The sequence below is a fragment of the Corvus brachyrhynchos genome, unplaced genomic scaffold (genome assembly GCF_000691975.1).
Source record: "Corvus brachyrhynchos isolate BGI_N302 unplaced genomic scaffold, ASM69197v1 scaffold94, whole genome shotgun sequence".
NCBI classification, from domain to species: domain Eukaryota; kingdom Metazoa; phylum Chordata; class Aves; order Passeriformes; family Corvidae; genus Corvus; species Corvus brachyrhynchos.
In genome coordinates, this window is record NW_008238330.1 from 11,523,117 (window position 1) to 11,536,007 (window position 12,891).

General features: G+C 39.6%; 1 protein-coding gene across 1 annotated transcript in view; it reads left to right on the forward strand.

Annotated features, from left to right (window-relative positions):
• Positions 1-11,559, forward strand: part of PIK3R4 (phosphoinositide-3-kinase regulatory subunit 4) — a 21,795-nt gene extending 10,236 nt beyond the window's left edge. Inside the window, 12 exon segments of the mRNA XM_017734550.1 lie at positions 113-316; positions 1,111-1,312; positions 2,881-3,080; positions 4,022-4,232; positions 4,552-4,717; positions 5,167-5,331; positions 6,409-6,620; positions 6,905-7,036; positions 8,258-8,358; positions 9,351-9,439; positions 9,899-10,007; positions 10,952-11,559. Coding sequence (XP_017590039.1) covers positions 113-316; positions 1,111-1,312; positions 2,881-3,080; positions 4,022-4,232; positions 4,552-4,717; positions 5,167-5,331; positions 6,409-6,620; positions 6,905-7,036; positions 8,258-8,358; positions 9,351-9,439; positions 9,899-10,007; positions 10,952-11,122 — 1,962 coding nt within the window. The 3' untranslated portion in view covers positions 11,123-11,559.
• The last annotated feature ends 1,332 nt before the right edge of the window (positions 11,560-12,891 follow it).

The window sequence follows — 12,891 nt, forward strand, 5'->3', positions numbered from 1 at the left end:
ATATGACCAACACAGATCTTATTTTCAAGAAAGGAGACCAGTTGAATCTAGATGGTTTGTACAATTTATGTGGATGTCATCATGTTGACTGCTCTGTTGTTTTGAATTGCAGGTAGACAAAGAAATAGTCCTGTTAAGTGTACTTAAGGAGCCTGTCAGTCGTTCCATATTTGATTATGTCTTAAGATCAAAGGATATCACAAGCCTCTTCCGACACCTTCACTTGCGTCAAAAGAAGAGAAGTGGAGCTCTCTCTGAGTGCCCGCCCCCAGAGGACCCTGCCATTGCACAGCTGTTGAAGAAGCTTCTTTCACAAGTAATTGCATTTTATTTGTACTTTAAAAGTCAGGCTTGAGACAATTGAGCTCTGTACACCTCCACAAACCCTGACCTTGCAGCTGCTGCTGTGAGGGACTCCCAGTCTGAGGTTCTGATCCTCCAAGCCATTAACTTCACTGATTTCAGTATATGCTTGTGGGACAAGTTGTTCAGAACTTAAAGATTTTTAGAAGATCTGCCAGATATAGAGAAATACAAATACAACCCAAGTCTTTAAAAAACGTCTGTAAGTCTCAAAGTTCTGATGCATCTGTGATGCGACAGCATTACAGAGCATTGCTGTGCATTGTGCTGCATAAAGGAGTATGTATTTGTCGAAGTGCTAGACATGTGGTGCCGAAAGCAAATGGAGCTGGAAAGTCTTGAGGCTTATGTGTGAAGAGGGAAACATAAAGAATCACCCACCCAAGGTGAGAACTGGGAAGAAAAAGGACTGTGCCTGCGTAGGTTTTTTTCCCCTATGGCTTGTGGGCTGTAAGCATGGTCTAGGTGGCAGCTAAGCAGATTGTACCAGATAGTGATCCAGCATTAAATTCTATTCTGCCCTTTCACTATTCCTAGCCCCATTCCTTAGGAGGAAAAATACTCTTACACTGCAGCAGCTTGCCTTATGTTTTGTATGAGTAACGGGCCGATGCTTTGAATTCTGAGGATGTGCTCTCTCCTACCACTTCTGAGCCAGTCATTAATTTTATTGCTTCTTAAATCTTCATGCCTTGATGCATGTTATTGTTAAAAGTGAGTAATATTACCTTTTCTTTTATTCTGTAGGGGATGACTGAGGAGGAAGAAGACAAACTGTTAGCACTGAAGGACTTTATGTTAAAATCTAATAAAGCTAAAGCCAATATTGTGGATCAGAGCCACCTGCATGACAGCAGTCAGAAAGGGGTGATTGACTTGTCAGCTCTGGGAATAACTGGAAGACAAGTGGATCTTGTTAAAACAAAGCAGGAGTCTGATGACAAACGTGGTTAGTATATTTTGTGATCTATATAGATGAAGTATAGCCTTTCTTTCAGGGTGTTTTCAGTAAATCAGCCTACATAACTATCACCATCCTCACTAAGTTTGCAATAGGAAAATTACTGCTTCTGTTTGAAATGTGAGGTGGTGGAATGTTCTCTGATCATTGAAAGATGGGGATTATTTTTTCCCCTGAGAATACTTTAAATTATTTTGACTGCATGTGCAGTTGTTCAGCTGGTTGTGACAAATAGGACTCTAGTGACTCATGGCAACAGTGTAAATGTTGAAGGATACAATTCTCTCTCTTTTTCCTTTCAGCAAGTGCTAAGCTCTTTAACTGTGAAAATCCTGGGTGTTTTCTTGAGGTAGCCTGAGAAAAAAACTGAAAGTTTCCTCTGGCAACAGAGTTGCCAGCTGTTGCTCACCCAAGTACACGCTTTTTGGCCCTAGGGTTCTTCGTCGTTTCATCCATTCCCATTTTTACCTTTTTGCTCGCTCCTCTTTCAGCTCAAAAAACCTCTTTCATTTCCTTGTTCAGATTTGAAAACCACCTGCTGCTAACTATTCCAGTTCTCTGCATCCTCAAAATTCTTCTTTACCAGACAGTTTAAGCTTCCTCTTTACTCTCTTAAGCTTGTAGTTTCCTCCTCTATTACATCACTGGTAGGTTCTGTGTTTTTACATATAAAAATACAGAAATATCTGTAAAGCCGATAGCTATTGCCATCTTATCTCCAGAGTTAGGCTGATTTGCATATAATTTTAAAAGAAAGTACAGAACTATAGGATTTTACATTTTTTTGCATATCCTTGAATCAGGAGTCAACATGATTTAAAACTTGGTGTATATGAAGTCTATATTTGAACTAATTTGTTTCACTCAAAGCTGTTACCCTCAAAGTCTTCATGCCTTTAACTTTTCTTCACTTTGTCCAAATTTAATTTGCCCCATGTTTTTATTTTTCTGTCTATATTTTACAGTTCTAAGTGACTCTAAAGGAATGCTGAAAATAAATAAATTTCCTATTTAAAGCGGTAACATACTTAAATCTACAGGTGATGTCGCAATTGTGATGGAAAACTGATTGTATTTGACACTAGCAATGATTTGCATACTGTGCTGTCACAAATTTATTCTTGCTATCCCTGCTCATTGCAGCATGGTTGGACTAAATGACCTTTGCAGGTCCCTTCCAACCCAAACCCTCCATGCTTCTATAAGAAAAATTTGTTATATGGTGGAGTCTAATCCTGCAGTCCTCTAGATGTAAGCTTTCCCTCTAGTGAAATGATTTATTGCATGAGTCAACTGTAGGATTAAGAAGATGTGAACACATGTGGCAGGTGCTTTGTTTTGTTTCCCTCATAAATGCTTGTCAGCTGACCTCCACAACATAGCAGTAGGGTTTTCTCTGTACATAAATAACAGTCCGGCATGTAAACATTAGACTTCCATGTAGTCTCAAAGTAATGACAATCCTGAGTGAATGTTGTCATGATAATGTTGGGCGGGTTGTTTTTTTTTTTCTTCCCCTCCCACCTTCTCCCTCCCTCCCTCCAAACTACTTATAGCTAGAAAGCATGTAAAGCAAGATTCAAATGTAAATGAAGAATGGAAAAGCATGTTTGGGTCCCTGGAACCAACAAACATCTCCCAGCCAATATCCAAAGGACATGGGCAAACTACAGATCCTGAAGCCATCCAAGCTGGGAAACCACTTCGTTCAGAGTCCTCAGCTGGCATTTGTGCCACTTTGTCATCCTCTCCTCAGGTATACCTGAAAAATACTATGTTCTCATTTTAAACTGCAATGATTCAATTGTTTTAAAGTCAAGTGGGACTATAGGGATGTGGTGTTCTTGTTTTGTTTGGAGGTTATTTGACACTGGCCATGCTATTGCCTGATGTCTTCAGCAAATTTGCTGACTTTCAAGTTCTTATTTTTAAAATAGGAGCTGAGAGAGGATTGAAGTAAGTTTAGTCTCTTGAACAGAAGAGCTTCATTAATAAATAGATGCTTTGCACAAAGAGATGGGGCTTTGTGGATTAGACAATTATTATGTAAACTTTTCTGGCAGGAAAGACGTTTCCTCAAGTTGCATGCCCTGATACATGTTGTGAAGAAGAGATATCATGATTTTAACTTGGAAATTACAGCTGCATTTAGACATCCTGTACCTGTAATACTTAGTACTGGCTAGAGAAGAATGGGCTGCGGGTGTCTGTTGACACTGAACACTGTTTTCTGTTTGGGTTCTAGTTGGAGATTAACTTCTGCTAGCTTTAAATGAGTGTGACTGCTCTGAACTCTGAGGGAAACACTTCACACTTTGGTTTTTAAAGCCCAGTATAAACAAATTTGAGAGCTAACCTTTAATTCTCTTAGTCTTGAGAGCAATAACTGCCTCTGTAATATTCACGTTAAGAGATGTGCACAGCATATTACAGTTTCTTTAGATAAAATACAGAACAGAGTAGGTAAACAGGGTAGAATAAGAGAACTGTTAATCTTCTATATAAGTAATAATTTTCACTATTTTTAATTGTCTTCATGCAAGCATGATTTTTTTTAATGCTAATTCATTGCTAATTGATTCAATAAAAAAGATTTTTCCATTTTTATTCACTGTGTGTGACCCAGAAATCTTACAAGGGGGATTTATCTGTGTGTAAAATGTAAGGCATATATTTTTAAGGGCTGATTTCTTACAGGCATCTGATGGAGCAGTTGTCCAGCCCAGGAAACCAACCCTGCAGGCCCTGAGCAGCACAGCATCCCCATCTGCACACCAGCTGCGCATCACTACCTGCAAAACTGAGCTGCAGCAGCTGATCCAGCAGAAGAGAGAGCAGTGTAATGCAGAGAGACTTGCCAAACAGATGATGGAGAATGCTGAGTGGGAGAGCAAGCCCCCACCTCCAGGTAGATCACAGGCCACTGAGGTTATTAGATAAAAAATTATATAGAGAGAGAGAGATGAGAGAGAGTGCAAAGGATGAGGAAAAGAGGAAATTCTTAGTTTAGGAAATGTGTTTACTGTGCAGAACACCTATGACCTATTGTCTAATTTAGAATTGAGCAAGTAGGCTTTTGTCTTTAATATTTAAAATGCCTTAACACTGTTTTTAGTGCTGTCTGTGCTTTGCAGCTGTAATGACTGTATCCTGCTATAGCTGTTAGTGGATGGATCTAGGGGGACTTGCATGTTCCTAATTAGGTTGTGGTTTTGTTTTCCCTGTAGGATGGCGTCCCAAAGGGTTGTTGGTAGCTCACCTTCACGAACACAAGTCTGCGGTGAATCGCATTCGAGTCTCTGATGAACACTCCATTTTTGCCACTTGCTCAAATGATGGCACAGTGAAGGTCTGGAACAGCCAAAAAATGGAAGGAAAAACCACTACAACCAGGTACTTTAAAAACCCATGGCGTTTGGGGCTGCACTTTTAGAGTGAAAAATAAAGTAGAGCAGGGAGCAAAATATTAATTACTTGTGGATGTGCTGGAAATATCAATAAGGAGATATATTGGTGTTCCTCTTGGCTTGCATCTATAATACTAGATGCTGTTTCAATTAGTTAATAAAAGAAAAAATGCAAAGGGACTGCTCTGTAGCAATAATAATTACAGGCCTTTTGATTTCATTTCTGTACATATATAAATGTATTCTGGTGTTGTTGTTTAAAGCCAACACTGGCTTTTTTGCTTTCTCATTTTGGAACAGCTAGAAAATGTTATTTTCAGAGCTCTCTCAAGAGCCATTGGTTTTAAGTAGGTGTTTGAGAAGTAATTTTTTTTTAAGTACCATCAAAAATAATCTCTTTTTTTCTCTCCCCCTATTTCTCTCTGTCCTGTTTAGATCAATTTTGACATACTCTCGGATTGGAGGACATGTAAAGACACTTACTTTTTGCCAAGGCTCGCACTACTTGGCTATAGCTTCAGATAATGGTGCCATCCAGCTTCTTGGTATTGAAGCCTCAAAGCTCCCTAAATCTCCTAAAATTCATCCAATACAAAGCAGGTATGCCTTTAAAGCAGTTAAATCTTACCACACACAGAGCTCAAGCTGTTAGTATATTCCTCAGATAGATCCTTTAATTTGCTCTAGGCTTCTTGCTGGCTGAGCCCAGACTGTACTGGAAGGCTGTAATCCATGTTCTTATCCTGCTTCATAAAGAAGGGTTGAAAGGCAACTGTGCAGAGCTGACAATTCTTAGCTCTAGGATATTTGTACCTCCTATGTCACTGAAGGCATTATGAACTTGAAACAGCCCTTCTGAGTAGTTCTCAATTGTTTTATTTATGTACTGGGATTTGTTAGTTCCTTTGTTATAACCTTAATACTTACAAAGTAATTTTGAAGGTTCTTTTGCAGGTCATTAGATAAATGTTTACAGTTGTACAGCATGTGATTTGGCCTCAGACCTGCAGTTTTTCCTCTCAGGTTCTTAATGTGATAAGGTGGTAGAGATAGGGGTAATGAGATACTATTTAGGGGAGTCCTTGGGCTTGGTTTAGCTCTTTCTTACCTCCTTATGAGCAGTGTTTGAATATTTGGCACTGATGCTACAGCTTAATCTTCCAGTTTGAGTGAGAGATATGTCCAGGCCTCAGAAAGTACTCACAGTACTGCTGGTGGGGTCTCACAAGTGTGGAGCAGAGAGGGAGAATCACCTCCCACAACCTGCTGCCCACAGTTTTGATTCGTTTGTTGCGGGTGACTTTTTTGGCTGTGAGCACACATTGCTGGATCATGCTGAGCTCCTCCTCAGCCAACATCCCCAAACCTTTTTGCTCAGGGCTGGTCTCAGTGTGTTCTCCACCCAGCCTGTATTTGTGCTTGGGATTGCCCTGACCCAGAGCACAGAGCTGTGTTTATGTTTGCAAAGAGCTGCTGACAGCCTTGCAGGTCCTATCAGCAGAGAGATTTGAGAGAGCATAAGCATCCATTGTACTAAAATCAGAAAGTTGTTTCTGGCAGATGCCTTGAGAAGTGACACAAAGAGAAAAAAGCTGCTCAGCATAAGCTATGGGAAGGAGTCTTAAACTTGGAGGGAGTCATACGTGTGTCTAAATTAAGTTTATTCTTTTAACCCAGGTCATTAGATCTGAAGGATGATGGCTGTGTGGTAGATATGCATCACTTCAATTCAGGAGCCCAGTCAGTACTGGCTTATGGGACAGTTAATGGATCTCTGGTTGGATGGGATTTGCGATCTAGCAGCAATGCTTGGACACTGAAACACGATTTGAAGTTAGGCCTCATAACTTCATTTGCTGTGGACATACACCAATGCTGGCTGTGTATTGGTAAGCCTGTATTTCTTGTTAGTTTCACTCTCTCTTCCCTACCCCCTCTTCCTTATGGTTTTCTCTTACAGTAACTACAGCTCAAGCTTTTTCTTGATCTGATTTTACTAGCGTATGCTTTTCTCAAACAAGAGGAGAGAAATACCTTCTCACCTATTTTTGGGAAGCACTCTGCCTGCTAAGTACTTGAGGCTGAAGGCCATCTCGCTAGGAACAGCGCACAAAGATAAGGACAAAAACTCATATATTTATCCCTCTGACTAAGGAGAGCTTTTTCTCGCCAGGAACAAGCAATGGTACCATGGCGTGCTGGGACATGAGGTTTCAGTTACCTATCTCCAGCCACTCTCATCCTTCCAAGGCCCGAATCAGACGCCTGCTCATGCATCCTGTCTATCAGTCCTGGGTAATTGCAGGTAAAAGATGTCTTAAATTTACCTCACAACTGTCAGAGGTTGTGATTAAAGCAGCTTTTCTTTCAGCTTCTGCTTCAAGCCCTGGTGGGGAGTTGAAAAGAAAAACAGTAGGGTTTAGCCATTGTCAGAATGACAGACAATTCTTGTCTTCTGAGCATCACAACTCTCATGAGTGGCCCTCCCTGTGTGCTGTCTACCCCATCCCTTTTTAAGGACAAAATGTTGTAAAAGATAAAACTCAAACTCATGACATGTATTAAGTTGATGGGAAATCTGCCACCACCTTCTATAGAGCAAAGACTGAAGGTTTCCCATTCCAGTTCCCCCTTCAATCTAAGCCAGCTGTGTCATGGGTTAGAACTTCTGGAAATCTCCAAGATTCCTCATCTGATGTGCTCACAGCTGCTTCATCCTCACTGCATGTGGCACTGTCATAGACTTTTATATTTTTGTGTCAGGAACACATTCTGAAATGGACAAGTAGCTTAAACTAATCCTACAAAAACAAAATGTATTAAGTTGCTGTAAAATAAGAGTAATTTGAGTTTCATATTTTACTTTCTTCTTAGGCTTCACTTCCTATTTTGAGTTATTAACCACCCTGGGAGATAAAACAAATTTCTTGAAAAAACATGCAAATAAAGCAAGCTTCACCATGCTTTCTAGTTTTTTTCCTTCCAGCTAAAGGCTAAATGAGTGACAAAGTTCATAATTTTGGATTATTATTAAAAAGTCCTTGCCTGCTAGGTTGCTGCCAGGCTTGTAAACAATCCCTTGAACTGAATTCTTTATCTGTCCACATGAGTGTGGAACTTCATTTTAGCTACTAAACTCTGTCACTTTGGATTGTTTTCTTACCTGCATAGAAGTATTCTCCGAAGTCCCTGATGACTATGCTGAACAAACCATCAATCCTTCTCAAAGAAGGCTGAGAAGTTATCTAGGGAGGAAAGTGAGGGTTTTATAAATTTTTTTTAAAGGGTTGGGGATTAAATCAGGTTCCCTTTAAACTCTTTGATCTTTAATCAGGCACTTTTAATTATAGTGAAGCTGCTTTCAAGCAGTAAAACCAAAGTACTAAAGCAAGACTGGCACAAATGCTGCAGGGAGCAAACGGAGAGTGTCTCTATGTCATACCCTCTATGTGATGTCACTAGAGCAAATAGCAAGAGCCACACAACCTGTTTTGTACTTTTTGCATTGGCTTTATCTTTCCTGTAGCTGTTCAAGGCAATAATGAAGTCTCCATGTGGGATATGGAAACTGGTGATCGACGCTTCACTCTGTGGGCCAGCAGTGCACCACCTCTTTCAGAACTGCAGGTCTGGTCTCTTTCTTTTCCAGTTTCTGTTGTGTAGCCAGAGTTAGAACAACCTTAGACTCCATACTGTGCATCAGTACAGAACTTGCCCTGGCATTCATTTTGGCACTATATTTGTTTTACTTGTCAGAATTAAATCCCCTTTGTAAAACATCAGTGTAACCTGAATCCTCATTGGTACCTTCCACTGTCTATGGAATGTACTTGTAACCCTCACTTGTTATACCCACTCATGTTCTTAGAAAACCAGTGAGCTGTCAAGCCTGTAAAGATTATGAGAAAGCCAAAATTCATGGTGTGGCATCTTGTACTTATTTTTACTTGCTGTTCCTGGGACTATGCATACTTCTGTAAGCATCTGCTCTGTTACACATTCTTTCTGTAATATAATGCCACTACTACACTTAACTGCTAGTTGAAAGCATGAAGTGGCTCTTCTTCAAGGAGTTAAGTGGGGAAGGAGCAATCTGTAATATCGTTCACAAATACATAGACAAAAATAACTACAGCTGCTTCCATAAATGTTGTAAATGCATATCTGGAATCTACTTAAACTTAAATTTGTACATGCTACAAAGATTGCAGGTTGAGTTCATTTTAGTCCTGCCCTTTTCACACAGGGAGCTCTGTGATCTAAGTGTTCTATATCTGTACCTTAATGCCTTCATAGCCTAAAAATTTAAGTGTCCAGGTGCTTTTCAGTAGGATTTGCCTGCCTGATTCTTTTAAGAATGATTTCTCATCATTGAGAATGTAATTTCCAAGATTCAAAAAAAAACCATTACGGAGGGTTAACTGTTGCATTGCTCTGTAAAGTGTAAGGGAGCAATTTACATTGATATATTAAGATGTGGCCCATTAAAGTGACTTGGCATTTGCCAGAAAGATTTGGTAATTGGGTGGATGAATGTGGCAAGGAATACATTCCCTTTCTGAAGCATGATGACAGCTATTGGTGATAAGTTATTTTTATATATCCCTTTTCCCTGCTAGCCTTCTCCTCACAGCATCCATGGAATATACTGTAGTCCAGCTTCTGGTAATCCCATATTACTGACAGCAGGCTCGGACATGAAAATAAGGTAACGAAACTAAACAACTTCCCTGTTTGTCACCCTCCCCTCCACCCCTGCTAAATTTTGTACTAAATTTTGCCAAGCATTGCTTAAGTAATCTCTAAGAAGCCAAAACAATAATACTGAACATGTGTTCATTAGTAAACATCACTGAGCTGAGGAACTTGTTCTCAGCAAAAATGCTGCAGAACTTGGTGCTTGTGTGAAACACAATGTGGACTCTGAAACACAATGTGTATCCTTCTGTAAAATTCTTAACGGGCTGCATGACAAAAACTGAAATATAGCTCATGTGTGAGCTTGATATGAGTGTAGATTTCTCTGCAGCACTCCCTTCCACTAAGTGTAGAAAGCAGATAGCATTTGTGCCCACTCTTTCATCATAAGAGCATGACCACTTCTAAGCAGCTATTTTAAGCTGATAAAATAGAACATCTCACCTTGATTTTGTTTCTTCATGTTTAGGTTTTGGGATCTAGCCTACCCTGAGAGATCATATGTTGTTGCTGGAAGTTCTAATTGCCCGTCTGTTTCCTACTACAGGAAGATAATTGAGGGCACAGAGGTGGTTCAGGTATTTTGCTTTGTTTGATAGACACCTATTCTGCTTGCCTTTTGGATGACCCTACCCTATGGATTATATTAATTGCATGATGTCTTTAATTATAACTCCCTCACTTTTACTTTTTGTGGATGGTGTCAGCATTGCATTTTCAGGCAGCTTGGAAGAAGTTACTTTACAAGAAAAACATAATCTGTTTTTGACAGAGTTGGACTCACCAAGCACTACTTGCATGCAGAAGCCAGAGTCATATGTTTCTTTTGGGATATTGAAATTTAGTCTTCTAGCACTTCTGGTTTTGATCAGTGTTTGAAATGTCTTTTGAGTGTAGAATCTTAGCAAGGCAATGTGAGATGTACTGGCACCAGGAAAATACAGTGGCTAAATGCTGCAGTTTTTGTTACATCTTTCAGAGAGACTTTTGGAACTGGCAGTGTTGCTAGTTGTTAAATAGCACAATGTATTGTTTCAGTTTGACAAATACTTCAAAGGTGACTAAAAAAAGTCAGTAGGGGTCTACCCAGTGTACTGGTTTTTTAGTGCTTCTTCTCAAACTTCTGAATTACATTCATGCTATTGAACCAGTTTTTATAAAAACTTTGGGGAACCAAGATGTATCTGTTTGTATAACTTTTTCCCCCTATTGGAATATCAAATCTTAGTGTCATTGAAATAAATATGAGAAAAAACCCCATTGTTTACCTAATCGAAGAGCTATAATGTCAGTTCAGATTAAGACTTAGGTTGTGTTTGATGAAAAGAGATGAACCAAGGAGTAATCCTGATAGAACTGTCAAAGGGTGTGAGGTTGTATGGTTGGGCATTTTCATTTGATTGGTTTTTTGTTTGAAGAGGTTTTGTGGTCTTCTTACACTGATAACCTAATATGGGCGACAGTTACTCTTGCAAATGCTCACTCTTCTGTAAATAGTATTTCTCACTTTGTTTTTATACAGGAAATTCAGAACAAGCAAAAGCTGGGGCCCACTGATGAGACCCCTCGGAAGGGTCCAGAGTCTCTCCCAGTTGGACATCATGATATTATCACAGATATCGCGACTTTCCAGACCACACAAGGGTTTATAGTAACTGCATCAAGGGATGGGATTGTTAAAGTGTGGAAATAAAAGTTGTATTAATATATGGTATGTAAATATTTGTAATAAAGAAATAGTGTTACAATGAAGTTTTCAAGGACTGTTTCCAGTTAATGGAATGGAATGGACTTTATAGAAGTGATGATAAAATCAGTTACCTGTATCCTACCACCCTGTTGGCACTTCCTAATCACTTCTTATATTAAAGCTTTTTCATATCCATTGCATTTCCTTGAGATACCAAGGAATCTATGAAGAAATCACTTAGCCTGGTTTTGACTGCATTGTTCTTCAAGAATCTTTCAGGAAATTATTTAAGGACATCCCAAATGACACATTCTAAATGTGCACCAAGCAAAGAGCTGGTGTCTAGCTGCTCCTATGTTGAATCTGAGAAATTAAATAAGAACCAGTGCACTAATGTCCCTGTACATTCTAATAACTATAATAAAGTCCACTTGAGCTTCCCTGTTTGGTGCTTGGGTTTCTTTACATCCATGGTTCCTCTGCAGTGATTCTGCAGTCTCAGCTGCCAGAGCCATTGGGCTATTCCTTGTCATTTGAGATCAGCTTAGCCTTGCGTCAATCCTCAACTGTGCTTTGCATCCAGCTTGCATTAAACTTGAGTCTAAGGCTAACCTCACCACCAGGACGATGTTCTCTGTCATTCAGTATGGATATCAAATATAGACAAAATATGTCTTTCAGCAATGTCCGACAGGGGCAGTAAATGTTCTCACCACTTTCCCACCACTCTCTCTGATCCAGTTTTTCAGATACCCAAATCCTTTTCAAACTTAACTAACATTCCCCACCTGCATTTCCAGACTCTACTTTTCCCGCTAAAACAGGTGATTGACCCCGTCTGCATGGATGGACTCAGAAGGCCACTGACAACAAACAGCACTAATTTGATAGGTGTTTGAGTGTAGCTGGAGAAAAATGGAAGCCTACTTCTCTACAGAGTTTCTGATGGAAGCAGGGAATGCTCTTAACTTGTGAACTGGGTTCTTTGAAGAGACAACACATGAAAGAATGACTTGTTTAAAAAGTCTCAAAATTCAGTGGAAAAAGACTCTGCCTGCTTTTCATTAGAGAGTGCATTACTTGGATAATTTAGTGTAGTAGGTAGACATTGCCCAAAGTGTAACAAGTTCAGAAGAGGAAGTGAGCTCAAGAACAGTGTGACATTTCTTTGCAGACCTTGTAATTTCTGCTCACTGTTATGCTGGAAAAAGTTTTTTCTTTGCTTTGTATAGAGGAGTTGGTGCTGTCCCTTTATGTTGTATGAATTCGGGAATAAGGAAGGTTTTCTCAGTCCACTTGTATCGCAGAGTAGCAAGGAAGAGTAAGTCAAGCTTGTTCTGCTGCTGTATCCATTGGGTGTGCAGCTCTGAACAGGTCCTTATGCACATGGTGAAGGGAACCACCTCTTTGGCTGCATTGCTTGGTTAATGGTTTTGTCCATTGACAAAATAGTTTGATGAAAGAAGCAGATCAGGTTTTATCCACTGACACCATATGAAGCTTACAAGACATTTTAAGTAGTATGAAACACAGGACTCTTGAATGGTGGGTAGAGTATTAAAAAGAATTTGCAATGTAACCTTATCTCCACAATGTTAAAATGATTTCTAGTGATCATTTAAAAGGTCATAAACCAGGAAAAGCAATGAACCATCATAACCAGTAAACTATGTCTGAGTGAGGCTTTTGCACATAACGTTGTGGAGGAAAAAAATAAGGATGTCAATTTTTTCCAGAAATCTCGTTGGGCTTCAGTGGGACCACTTGTAGGG